At 38.9% G+C, this 13,331-nt stretch overlaps 1 protein-coding gene across 1 annotated transcript in view; it reads right to left on the minus strand.

The window, feature by feature from the left end:
- The window catches only part of LOC104530739 (alpha-1B adrenergic receptor), an 18,468-nt gene extending 10,495 nt beyond the window's left edge, over window positions 1-7,973 (minus strand). Inside the window, exon 1 of the mRNA XM_010175421.2 lies at window positions 6,619-7,973. Coding sequence (XP_010173723.1) covers window positions 6,619-7,591 — 973 coding nt within the window. The 5' untranslated portion in view covers window positions 7,592-7,973. The remainder of the gene's footprint in view (window positions 1-6,618) is intronic.
- Between the last annotated feature and the right edge of the window lie 5,358 nt (window positions 7,974-13,331).

Genomic DNA, 13,331 nt, shown 5'->3' on the forward strand with positions numbered 1-13,331 from the left:
CCAAAGTTAAAAGATAGTCTGTCATTTCCAGAGATTCTGCTCTGGTCTGCCAACCATGACTGTCCTTCCTACAGTGTCATACAAAAGATAGTGTTGATGCTTAAAGCACTGAGAGTTGAAAATTATTTTTAAAAACCTATGGTGCAACAGACCATTTGCAAGTTGGTGTTTAGAAGAGCAATAGAAAAGACAAATAGGAGCTTTATTTGCCCAGCTCATGAAGAAAAAGAAAGAGGAAAGCTGTAGTTTTAAAAAGAACAGGAAAAAAGCAACAGGATTAAGATTTTTCATGTGTTGTCCACAGTTGTTGTATTAGCAAAAATTCTGAGTATATCTTGAATAACAAAATGTGGAGATACAGATGTGGAAAATACATGAGATATGGAAAAATTCTATGAAGCACATTTTTGACACAAACCCTATATATCCTTGTACATCCTAGTCTACCACCCCTCAGTCTTACACCAAGACTTACACCATGGAGAGAGTTCATTTGTGTTTAAATTTTGTTCCACTCACATAAATATGATAAAACCAAGATCAGTTTTAGTAAGAATCTTGTTTGATACTCTAAAACTGACAGTAGATAGGGACAGAAACACGATATTATTGTTACTATTATTTTGGCTGAAAGAGTTACAGACTTTAGCAGCTTGCTAACTAGAAAGAATGTGGGCCAAGCCTATGCTTGTTTTGCAAAGGATTAGCTGATTAAGGGAACCTAGAAAAGCTAATCCAAGTCTGCTGACATTTCATTTATTTTACTTAATATCTTCAATTACTGGGTATGCTTTGGTGTATTTTTCTCCTCTTCTCACTTCTGACTTACAGCGGAGGCAATCTGTCTTGGACATCCTTGGTAAATAATAGGACTTTAGCATGGAATTGAATAACAAAGATATTGTATGAACTTCCATTTTATTTTTTTCTCTTTTGTTACTTAGAGACTGATGGTTATTGCTTTTCACTTTCTAGGTCTCACTTGAAAGCCCATCAGAATAGCTCAAAATCTTGCAGTGGTCTATGGAGGAGGACTTTAGTGAAGATGCTAAGAAACTAATCACTTTTTGTTCATGTCTGTATTTCACAGATGGGTACACTAAAGAACACGCAGCTGAGATCCTGAGGTATGGCCTCGATATGCTTATGTATAACTTTACTCAGTGCTTTCATGACTACCAAACTGAGCAATAGCACATGTGTTTGCAAATGCTTTTGGCATTGTGTCCACTGCCTTGCTGGATGCTGGGTGCTGAAAGCAGTGTTTCCTCTGAAATTAGCACTTCTCTCCTGTCTTTGATTTCAATAGTTTTGAGATTTCCTGTTGCTGAAAATTCAGTTCTGAATTTTTTTTTCCTCAGAGCTTTCTGACCACTTGAGATACGAGTTGCTGCCATCTCTGAAGTTGAATAGTCAACAGCAGTAGATTTCTTTGTATTTTTTCTGTATTGCTTTGCATATTTGTTTTTGTAAGACTGTACACTTTAAAATTTCCCTTTGTTCCTCTGACCTGTGAATCAAAAGCTGACATAGCAAGTACCCCCAAATTTTTGCAGTTTCATCTGCTTTGATAACAAACAACTTTGTTCTAAAAAGTAGAAGTGTGTAAGTAACTGCTAATTGACATCTTTTGCAAACCAGGCTTAAAGCAGGGCTTAAGGGAGGCTATTTTAGTAGTAAAATGAATCATCTTCAAATAATCTAGTCTTCCACGTGTGACATAACGTGCTGTACTTGTCAATAAATGCCCTTGTGATGTTTAATTTTACAGGAATTGGCTAGAAAATAGGAGGAGCAGGTTCCTGCTATCACCTGTGCAATTGAACGTTGTACCAAAGATTGACCTGCAAGTGGGCAGAGGGTCATATTGCCACATATATCATTAATTTGTCCAAATTCTGTATAACTATTAACTTCAGGGCATAAAATCTAGAGAGACAGGCTAGTTACAGAGGTGAAGAGGGGGCAAGACCAAAATGAGATGAAAGACAAAGCAGGTCTAAAGCCTTGCAGAAAGCAGAATCCAGGAACATTGACAGCACTGGACCTACTTCCTTAAAGTGTTTCCCATGGGAAACTAAGTGGCCTAATTTGGTATTCTTGGTGCAGAGATGCAGAGGTTGGCCCGATGTAACATAAATCTACATACTGTACTTGAATAACATTTTATTTTAAGAATTTTGTATTGGCTGACCTGTAGCATACAGAATATTTTTATGTTCTTTTTTATTATTTTATAAAGATGTTTCAAAAGCTTAATATACAAGGACAGTCAAAACAGTTGTATCTTCATTATGAGGCTCTTGGGACCTTATCCCACTGCCAGTTAAGTTACAAGAACTTTGTTTCTGACTTCAGTGGATAAGATCACAGGTTTTGTGGGAGCAGGGGGAGTTAGGCTCTGAACTGGGAAGTGAGTAACGCTCTGCTGATCTCCACTGGAGTTAAGCAATAGGCCAGGGAAGTTAATATGCTCTGGTTAAAGTACTAGAGGTGGTGAGTTTTCCCTTTGTGTGTGTGTGCACGCGCGTGCATTTGCGTGCCTGGGAGAAGACTGGCAAGACCACTCTGATATCTCAATTAACAGGAATGAGACTAAATTTTTACCTAGCAGCCAGGGGGAAACATATGATCCTTAATTTTGGATTCTTTTTTTTTTTTAATAAAGGGGTCAGCATAAATTAGATATTCCTTTGTTTAAAGGAGGGAGTTTTAATGAGTGTAACCTTATTTCTGCAGGGCTATAGTCTTTAGATAAAAATTATAAATTTTACTCAGCATTTTTCAGCAATGCATATTTAATATAGTCCTGATGCCCAAGAAAGGATTTGTATGAGGGAGAAGAAAAAAAAACACATTTATTTTAAACAAGCAAGATACTTACTTTTCAAAGCTGAGTCACTGAATTTATGGCACAAGAAGTTGTCTCAAAGACACATATGCCTTCATTTTATTTTTTGTGCTGTACCACAAATAATTTTGAGTGGCAAGACAACTGTTTACAAAGCTATGGAGCATTTATGAATCTGCACAACAAGGATATTCTATAGCTCTGTTGCTATCTGGCAAGAATATCTGGTAGCTACTGGAATAAAAACAAATTTCTCACATGATTCTCTTTAATACCAGTTTCGCTGCATCATCAGGTGCACTAAAGGCACTGAAGACACTAAAGGCAGCATGGTTCAGTCCTACCAAAAGAGATTATGGGTCATTCTTTGTGCTAATTGTTTCATAATGCTCAGTACCTCAGTGTCAGTGCGGTAATTCCTCTCTGTAGCTGTATACAGAGCTCTGTCAGAGAGCTTTCCTTGCAAAGCCTTTTGATTCTTGCTTGGAAAACACTCTGTAAGTGTTAATATTATTTCTTTTCCTTTATTGTGGAATATGTATTCAAGCAATATCCCTGCTTTCAGCACCGCGTCAATTCCTGGTGTATATCTGCCATCTGATGCAATAATACTTTGTTTGGGATATCAAAATGGGTAACTGCAGAATATATTGAAATGCCAGGTAGAAGAATTATAATTTTGTCTGGGAAACCAGTAGAAGAGCTAAGAATACTTTAAACATGAAAGAAAGTCCTCTACATATAAGCAGATTTGTTAAGAGATGGTTTTGAGGTGTTGCAGAAATAACATTTACCAACTTGTGAAATGTTCTGAGGTTGGATCCTCAAAAATCCAGACCTGCTCTGCTAATGCCATTCTGCAGAGTCATGGCATTAGTGAGTGAAACAGGATGAAAAAAAAAAAAAAAGAAAAGTAAAGATGCAGATGTGAGGGTATGATTTGGGTTAGTGGTGCAAGTATAAGGTGTGAAAAATACAGGCTAAGGAAGAAGCCTATCCTTTCAGTATAGTGAAGGTAAGTATCTAGCCTGGACTCAGTAGCAGACAAGGTATTGTAGTTTGCAGTCCTGCACTGATGAGTGAGTGGGTTGTGATTAAAGCAGCCCAGGGCACCTGCAGAGAGTTTTGTAAATCATCAGTACCTTTTGGATTCTATGGTTTGCCTATCACTGAAATTGATTTCATACCATTGTGTGCTTTTTGTAATTGTTCTTAATAACATTTCATTCAACTTTGTGACTTGAAGACACAAAGCTAAAGATTTCTGTTATGAAGAATGCAGCACACAGCAAGCTCCTTACGAAGTCTCTCTGCACTGTTCTACCCTCTCCTCCAGATAAGAATGGCTGCATTATGCATGTCAGGAAAAGGTCTTTTCCCCACCTGTTTTAGTGAGCAATGCTTTAGTCATGCCTATCATCATTTACTGACTTTGCACCGATACACAGAGATGAAAAGTACAAGGTTCTGGAGTGTGCTGAATAAATTAAAGAAAGAGATCAGAGACAAGGAACAAAACCAGCCCTATTCCTAGTCAGCAAAACAGAGGGAAAGTACCTACTATTTAAATGCATTTGGATACTATATTGGATACTATGCATACCTTTTTTTCTCCCCTTTTATAGACAAAAGGCTGTCAGTTAAGAGTTGGGCCCCTGAAAGGATTTCTAGAGAGAGGACAGGAGAGCCAGCAGTTTATATTGCAACACCAAGATGATGATTTTTTCACTCTTCTAGCTGACACAATGACATCTCTTTCTAAACCTCAGCTCTGTGGGGTACCAAGTGCGCGCAGTGATGATGTGAGCGTGTTGGGGGTTACAGATGCTCAGTCTGTGTCGGGTCAGAGCCCACAGCAGTGGCTTTAGCCCTTCAGCCCACCCAGCAGCTCTGCCAGCACAGGGTGTGCTCTGGTGGAGGCTCTCAGCCTGTCACCTCACTGATGCCTTGGATACAATATATGACAAAGAAACTTGTATTGTTACAAGCAATAAATTCTCCACTGAGATATCTTAAGCAATGACTCATTAAACATCCCAGGAAAGATCAAGTGTTTTGAAATAACTTCTCAAAGGGAAAATTCATACTCTTTCAAGAAACTTAATTGTTTCTCACATTGCTTCTGCCCTGTGATCATGATGTTTTTAATGGACTGGTCTGCATCTGTGTTTGTTGAACAACAGTAGTAGCTATACTGGCTTCTGCTAGCTACGGATATGCTCTACTGCATTCACGTTTGCTTTTTTTTTCTGCAAAGTTCCTTCAATCATTCAAAATCAGGGAGGAAACCTACTTTGTCAGGGGATCATGACCTACTAGCTACATATCTACTACTACTACTACTGGTACCATATGGTGAAAATGTATTTGTATCCTCAGGTATGTATTTTTGCAGTAGTTGGAAACTTGCTTTATATTATAAACTTTCGTTAAGAGCCAGCACAAGGACTTAAACTTCAGTAGCCAAATAGAACTTTGCTCACAATTTTCCTTCTGTTTGGAATTTTTAACAGCCTTAACATTAGCTTTATGTAGATCCTGAAGCTTAAAGATTTTTAAGTTTATGATTCAATAAGCTAGAGATTATAAAGTTGCCCTACAATAGCTTAAAGTAGTTGTCTTGCAGTAAAGATTCTAGTCTAAATGCTATTACACATTTATTGAAATTAGAATTTTATAACACTTCACTAGGACCAGGTTGCTGAACTCAGTTTAGTTTTCTACAACAGTCTCTAAAAATAATTGCTTACCACTCAATTAGAAATGTTTTGGTAGGGTAACTAAGTAAACATGAATACAGAACATTAATAAAGGCTTTTTCTTCTCTTTCTTTTTCCATTTCTTTCCATATTTAGGCTGCTAGATTGTCTGTGTCTCAGAGAAATGAATTTTGGAGAGATATTTTTGAGAGTTTATTAATTCAATGTGTTGAGACATTCCACTTTTAGAGGTAGTGCTAGTATTAAAGACAATATGATCAAATTTCACAAGGACTTGGGAACACAGAATATTGTGTTAAGACTACATCAAATTCTTTAATATTTTAAAATTGAAAGTGTACACAGTGGCTGCCAAAAGCTCACATGGCAATCTCCTGAAATGCCTGAACTAAACCCATTGAAACCAATAAGTACCCCTCTGTGGGGATCAGTGGACTTCGTGTCTTTGCTTTTGGGATTTGGTCAGTGACGTTTGAACTGAGAACTGGAACTTTTTCAGCTTTCCAAAGCTCAGGGGAGTTTTGCACCTCCTCATTAGTTCAGTTTCATTTCCATTTAAGACACCTAATAACTCCAGAAAACCTACTGTATTACAGTCTGAACATCTAATGGTAAATTAAAACAAGACCATTTCAGTGCTGAACCTCTTTTGGTGTTCTTATCTAGGATTTTTGTTAAAGCACCCTATAAAAATGTTTCTGAAACCTAATTCAATTCAAACAAAGATCATAAAGGGAGATTTAGTATATAAGCTCTGGAGATGTTGTCCTCTGATTTGACATCTGCCCCATCACTGAGAAGGACTACCAGAAGAGCAGATTTTCTGCAGGCTGCACACTTTGCAAACTGCAAAGTTTCAGCATGACTCTTTGAAAAAGCCAACATCAGAAGTAAATTACTTTCACTTCTCTTCCTTTCATCTCCTCACTGTAGTTCTCAAAATGATATCTACTTATCATTCATCTCATTTTTCTCTATTATATTTTTGTAGTAAACAACTAACCCTCTTCCTCCCCCTCCCCTCGCAATCCCTTTTTGCCAACTTACCTAGTGGCAGAACAATGAAGAAAGGAAGCCAGCACAAAATGAACATGCCAACCACAATTCCCAGTGTCTTGGCTGCCTTCTTTTCTCTAGAGAATTTAAAAAGTTTGAAAGCTAAGGAGTTCCTGGGATTGTGACCCTTGGATTTGGTGCTGTTTAATGTGTCCTCGTGAATGTTCCTGTAATGAATCCGTAAAGTCAACTCCTTGGATTTGGACATTTCTTTCATAACCCCAGCTTCCAGGTTTTTAGTAGTCCTTTTTGCCACTATGTAGACCCGACAGTACATCACGAGGATGACGATTAAAGGAATGTAAAATGATCCCAAGGAAGAAAACAAAGCATAGAATGGTTCTTCAGTGATACGGCATTCTTTATCGTCCTTGGGTGCTGGTTCTTTCCAACCCAAAAGAGGCCCAATAGAAATCACCATGGAAAGGACCCAGACACCTAGCAGAGCTAAAATTGCCCTTCTTCTTGTTACCAAAGTTGGATACTGGAGAGAATAACGTACCCCTATATATCTATCTATAGAAATTGCACATAGACTTAAAATAGAAGCTGTACAGCACAACACATCAACTGCTGCCCAGATATCACAAAATATCCTCCCCAAAACCCAGTAGCCAAGAATTTCCAGTGTAGCAGAGAACGGAAGGACAGTAAAACTCAGCAACAAATCTGCTATTGCGAGGTTAATTATGAAATAGTTTGTAGGAATTCTTAAATGTCTATTGCAAGCAACAGAGAGAATTACCAGGATATTACCTATAATAGCAAAGAGTATAAAGGCACCTAGGATAAGCCCCACAATTATTGCCCTACTGATATCCAAGGCAGGTGAATCCAGATTGCTTGCTGTCTCATTGGAGTTGTTTGCAGAAAGATTTCCATTATTTAGTGGAGACACTTTCAAATATCCAGGTATTGATGAATTGGATTTATCACCAAGGTAGGTATTCATCTTAAAAATCATCCTCCATAGCAAGTTATGATTGGATCCCTTGCACAACACGCAGATGGTTTGAGTTCAGTTGAAAGTTATCTCTCTGCCCAAGAAGTTGCTGCAAAGCCCTGGCCAGTTTTAGATTGAGAACTCATCTCCCCAGCAAGCTGTCAGCTATAAGCACGTAACACTTGCACAGCACAAAGTCCTCTGAAGCCTGTCAGAAATAATAGGCTCTTCAAACTTGCTTAATTTCTTATACGAACTCATTTAAACAGAAATTAGCAGGCAGAAGTCTTGTCTGGAGCTTGAAAGTTGCTGTTTCGATCATGACGTTCCTGAAAGAAAAGACAGGTTTACTGTTTTCCCTTGTGCACTGGTGGTTCTGTTGGAAGGATGCCCCTGTCTAGCTGCTGTGGCATGCGTCTCCAAGAAGGGTTTGTCAGCATTTAGGCAGCTCTGCATGAACTGGCTGCCTGTGCTCACACGGCATGTGCTAGTGACATCACTGCGGCCAGCCCTGTCACAGCGCTAGAGGGCAATGCAGTTCAAGTTAAAACTTCGTATCAAAGTCTGAAAGCTAAACAAATGGAATATATCAATCTTAATTAAAGCATTTGTCACATAAATCTGGATTGGAAACCTTTAAAAAACCGGTTTCATTATTTGAGGAAAAATATACTCCGTGGGCTGTGGTGAAACAAGCAATTTCAGTACAAAATGATCTAGAGCCCTTTTTGCCTTTTCCTCACCAAGGATACGTATTTGAGTTTATTTTGTAATCTAAGTGAATCACATGCCATTTTAGAGAACTAATCACCTCCCACCTCCTAAGGATAAACAAATAGGTTCCAATGTCCTAGTTTATTCATAGAATCAGTGTTTGATGATGGCATAAACACATACATAGTTTGGTTTTAATTGTAAACTTTCTGTTAATAACAAAAAAGTAACAGATGATCAAAATCACAATTAAGATCATTATGTTTGTTCTATACTCCTGTGTACCAGGCACATCTGTGGCTTCATCTCCTCTTTTCTCCCTACGTAACTTTTCTAAGCATAGGTACATTGCGAATCCCAGCCTTGGACAGAGCTGAACACCCTTACTCACAGTCAAAGTGAAGGCAGTGAAAAGTAGTAGTCTTTTCAAGGTACTCTTTATGCTTAAGTATGTTTCTATATCTTTGCTAAGGGCTGTGCAATCACTAAGACTGTTGTTAACTCATTGTAGCTCCGGAACGACCTACAATATCCTATAAAGGAAAAAATAAGTAACAACTGGTTTATTTTTTAGATAATATCCTCTAACGTTGAAAACAGTGGTTTCTTGGTTTCTTAATTTTGTGTACCATGGGGTCACCAGGTGGGGAGAAATCTCAGATCTTTATAGCTCAGTGCCATTAAAAACAAAAAGTGAAAGATTATCTGAACATAACTGCCAAAATACTGTACTCAACTTTCTGTCATCATATTATGTCCTACAGCTGTTGTCTGCAGTACTCTGGGTTACTGTATATTGATTTTCCTGTTACAAAATGTACTGTGTTTAAAATAAAAGGTTCATTTTTAATAAGGCAGCTATGACTAAAAGTTGCATCTGAGTGCTGGTTTTAAGGAGAAACCATGTAAACAAAAGCTCTGGTTGAATTTTATTTGAGGAGTGTATGGCAGATGTTTGTATAGCCCTTCCCAACAGCAGGGACTATAGCAAAGCACTATCATTCAAAAACTTTCCTTTGAAACATTTACAAGAATGACTGAGGGGTGACCTAATTAATGTTTATAAATATGTAAAGGGCGAATGTCAGGAGGATGGAGCCAGGCTCTTCTCAGTGATCCCCACTGGTAGGACAAGGGACAATGGGTGTGAGCTGGAACACAGGAGGTTCCGCTTAAACTTGAGAAGAAACTTCTTTACGGTGAGGGTGACAGAGCCCTGGAACAGGCTGCCCAGGGAGGTTGTGGAGTCTCCTTCTCTGCAGGCATTCAAGACCCACCTGGATGCCTTCCTGTGTGATCTCATCTAGGTGTTCCTGCTCCGGCAGGGGGATTGGACTAGATGATCTTTTGAGGTTCCTTCCAATCCCTGACATTCTGTGACTCTGTGATTCTGTGATGATAACATGTCATGGAGCCACTGAAGGGAAGAGGAACAAACACTCAATTTATGAGCTTAGCCTCAGCTTTTCTGCCTCTGCTCTCTCCAAAGCAGAGCTTTCATTGCTAATAAAAGCAGTTAGCAGCCTTTGATTTTGGACATACATCCTTCACACTTCTCATCCTTGCTGGACTCCACTTAACCAGTCTCAGTTTGGTTTGTGATTTCTGATTTTGTTTCTCTGCTTTGTCTGGTTAAACCGTGAATTCCTCAGACTAGGGGCTCTTTCCTGTTGTGAAGGTGCAGACACAGGTGTCAGGAGGTGCCATTACAGCTGTGCACAGCCTGGGCATCTGACTTGGTGCCACTCTCAGTGGAGCTGTAGTAGCAGCAGGACTAACTGCTTGCCAGGGTGTCCTAGTGGGGTTGCATAGCCTACAGTGAAGTCTGCATCTTCTCAGTCTTGGTGCTTGAGCTAAATTGATTAAAGCTAGTTAGATTAGAACATTAGGTCCAGACATAACAATGTTTCATCCTTTGGCATGTAAGAAAATGTGATCACTGCACAACGTGGAAGGGTTGGATAAGAAAAGATCAGTGAGGGAGTAAACTGGTCTACTTCAGTTTTTTAGCTGGCAACATCTGGGATGTGCCCAGCCTGCAAAGAATTAGAGTAGCCTGTTACTCCCCCCTGGCTTTGGCCACACCACATTAGGATTTTTTAGCCCCAAGGAAAGATTTCTACGAGTCAGCTGGTTTCAGCTTCCTGGCAAGGTCCAGGACACTGGGCCGACAACAGTGGCAGGAGAGGGCAAAAGGGAAGGGAATAGGGTTTCCAGGTGGTAGCGGTTGGACTAAAACACGTTTCTTTGCTCAGTATCTTTTGCTGGCAGTACTGGGACCAGTCTGCTTCTCTTACTAGTGCTGTTTTCTGTGCTCCTCTAGAGGAAACAACAGACAGAAAAGTCCCATTCTAGGGGACAAAGAGGAGGACAAAGCTACTGCTCATCTCTTATAAATCTACTGAAAAGTCTGATGTGTTTTTGCATCTCTGTTTATCAGTCTGTTTAATAACATACTGGTTGAATAGTCTTGAGGCTCGACTGATTGATGTTCACAAATTGCTTTGAGATCTTCAATGTCAGGTGCTATAATAAAGCAGAGTGTATTGAAACCTGAACATGAATGTTAACTCTTTACCTGCCTTTGGAGGAATGATAGAATAGGTACCATGAAAAATAGGCTCTTTTTTCTAACAAGTTCAAGGTAGCACTTCCAGCTAGTGCAATTGAAAACATCTGATCAGAGAATTGCAGATCGTATTCATTGCAGAGTTGCTTTTATTCAGATGAGTCATAGTTTTCAATGAAAAAGGAAAATTTAATAGCCTGGATATTCTACCTAATATTATGTTAATAATGATGTACAGCAAGACAGGCTATTGGCTATTCAATGTACTTCTGCTGAGAGCTTGCTGAAGCAGCAAAAGACTGGATACAGAACATACATTTGAGGAAGCACGGCAAACATCTTCATATGTTCTTAGTCTAGTTGAAAATTTGAAATATGCTGAACTTTTAAAATGTATTTTGTTATATCAGATAAATGATGCAAAAGGAGTCCTTTTGTCATGGATGAGTTTTGCAAAGAGGTGTGTTCCTTTTATTCTTCTTTTACAAACTGATGTTAAAAATATGTACGGGCATTTTGATCTGATTTCAGAAACACAGCAGAAGCACTTCCAGAGCACTTTTGCAACACCAGTGAATGATAATACAGCCTACTCCTGATTGGGCATGGGATTATGAGTTGATAGAGAATTTAAATTCGTATATCTACATATAGTTTTGTATAATTCCTCTTAATTCTTTGATTTAATTAGAAACCCTAATAACTCAAATAAATAAATAAATAGATATGACTGGAGAAAAACAAGGCTTTAGTGTCAGAAATACTCACTCTGATTTGAACAGTATTGTGAACATGCTATCATGCTTGATACAAGAGTTCTTGTTATACCAGCACAAACCAGAAAGCCTTCCTCCCATGAAAGAACTATGAAAAGCAAGAAGCAATGAGGAGGGAATTTGATGCAGCTGTAGAAATCGCTCACTTCTCTGCCACTGTCTCTGCTCTAAAACATTCCCAACAAGTGGAGTGAAGGAGGTGGGCTTGGAGAAGGCTTTTTGTGTGATTGTGGTGTGCACATGTGATACATAGGATGTATCTGAAGCTCAGAGGAAATGTGAGACTCTGATTGTTTCGCAGTAGATTATTTTCTTAATGATACAGCTTCTTTGTAGATGGTGTCAGTCATTAAAAGCATACAGATAAACAGGTGAAACTCCTGTTCGTTTTCATTAGAAACTTCAGTGCTAGTTACCTAGCTACACTTATTTTGTTAATTATAGGTGATGCAAAACATTAGCACTGTTTTGGTACAAGTGTTCTTTCTGAAGTCTTCTTGCTTTCTCTGAGGACCACTGGACAACACTTAAAATCCACAGACAGTGTGATCCATAAAAATTTTTCCCTTCATTTCCATTTGTGCTGATTAGCAGATCTTTGTCCTTCACAGAAAACCTCTTTGGCTTACCCAGAATTGTGAAAAATTTCCACAGACATTGGAAATACACAGGTTTATAGTTTCCTTGCATTTCATGGTTAAGCAGAAGCTTAACCATGAAATTTATGGTTAAGCTTCTGCTTAACCCTACTTAACCCTTCTACTTACTCCCTTTGAATATGAGGATACACACCCTGAGCCTCAGGAAAAGGTCAATTTCCATGATAAGAAGAGAAAAAATGAATTTACAGAATCACAGAACCACAGAATGGTTGGGGTTGGAAGGGACCTCAAAAGATCATCTAGTCCAGCCCCCTGCCAGAGCAGGTTCACCTAGAGCAAGTTGCACAAGATGGCATCCAGGCGGGTTTTGAACATCTCCAGAGAAGGAGACTCCACAACCTCCCTGGGCAGCCTGTTCCAGTGCTCCGTCACCCTCACAGTAAAGAAGTTTTTCAAGTTTAAGCGGACCCTCCTGTGCTCCAGCTTACACCCATTGCCCCTTGTCCTATCACTGGCCACCACTGAAAAGAGTCTAGCCCCATGCTCTTGACACCAGCCCTTTAGATATTTGTAAACATCAATAAGGTCACCTCTCAGTCTTCTCTAGGCTAAACAGGCCCAGCTCTCTCAGTCTAACCTCATAAGATAGATGCTCCAGCTCCATAATCATCTTTGTAGATGTCCAGTAATGATATTTAAAAACTTGTGGCTTTATTTTCAGAGTGAGAAAAATGTATCATAGGATTGTATTAAAAACTAAAGTTATTAGCTTGACCTTGCCAAAAGAAGACAGCAAACATTTGCAATTTTGAATAATCTTTTTCTCTGCTCTGATTCAGTGCTTGACATTTTTATGTAAATAGAATTTAAAGAGCATTTTCTAAGTAAAATGTAGTCAATTAACTAAAATACTATGCTTTTAATATTGTCACTGGCTCTTAATCCTCTCCCAGATTTAGGTTTTGCGAGCCCATTTCCCACACTAAAACATGTTTTTTTCTCACTCTCCTTTAGCTGTGCGTTTCTGTTAAAGCTGTACTGAAGACCCCCAAAATTACCAGCTACAGATATAGGCCCCATCTCAGAAAAAGACTTCATGA

The sequence above is a fragment of the Antrostomus carolinensis genome, unplaced genomic scaffold (assembly GCF_000700745.2).
Source record: "Antrostomus carolinensis isolate BGI_N321 unplaced genomic scaffold, ASM70074v2 scaffold19039, whole genome shotgun sequence".
Lineage (NCBI taxonomy): Eukaryota > Metazoa > Chordata > Aves > Caprimulgiformes > Caprimulgidae > Antrostomus > Antrostomus carolinensis.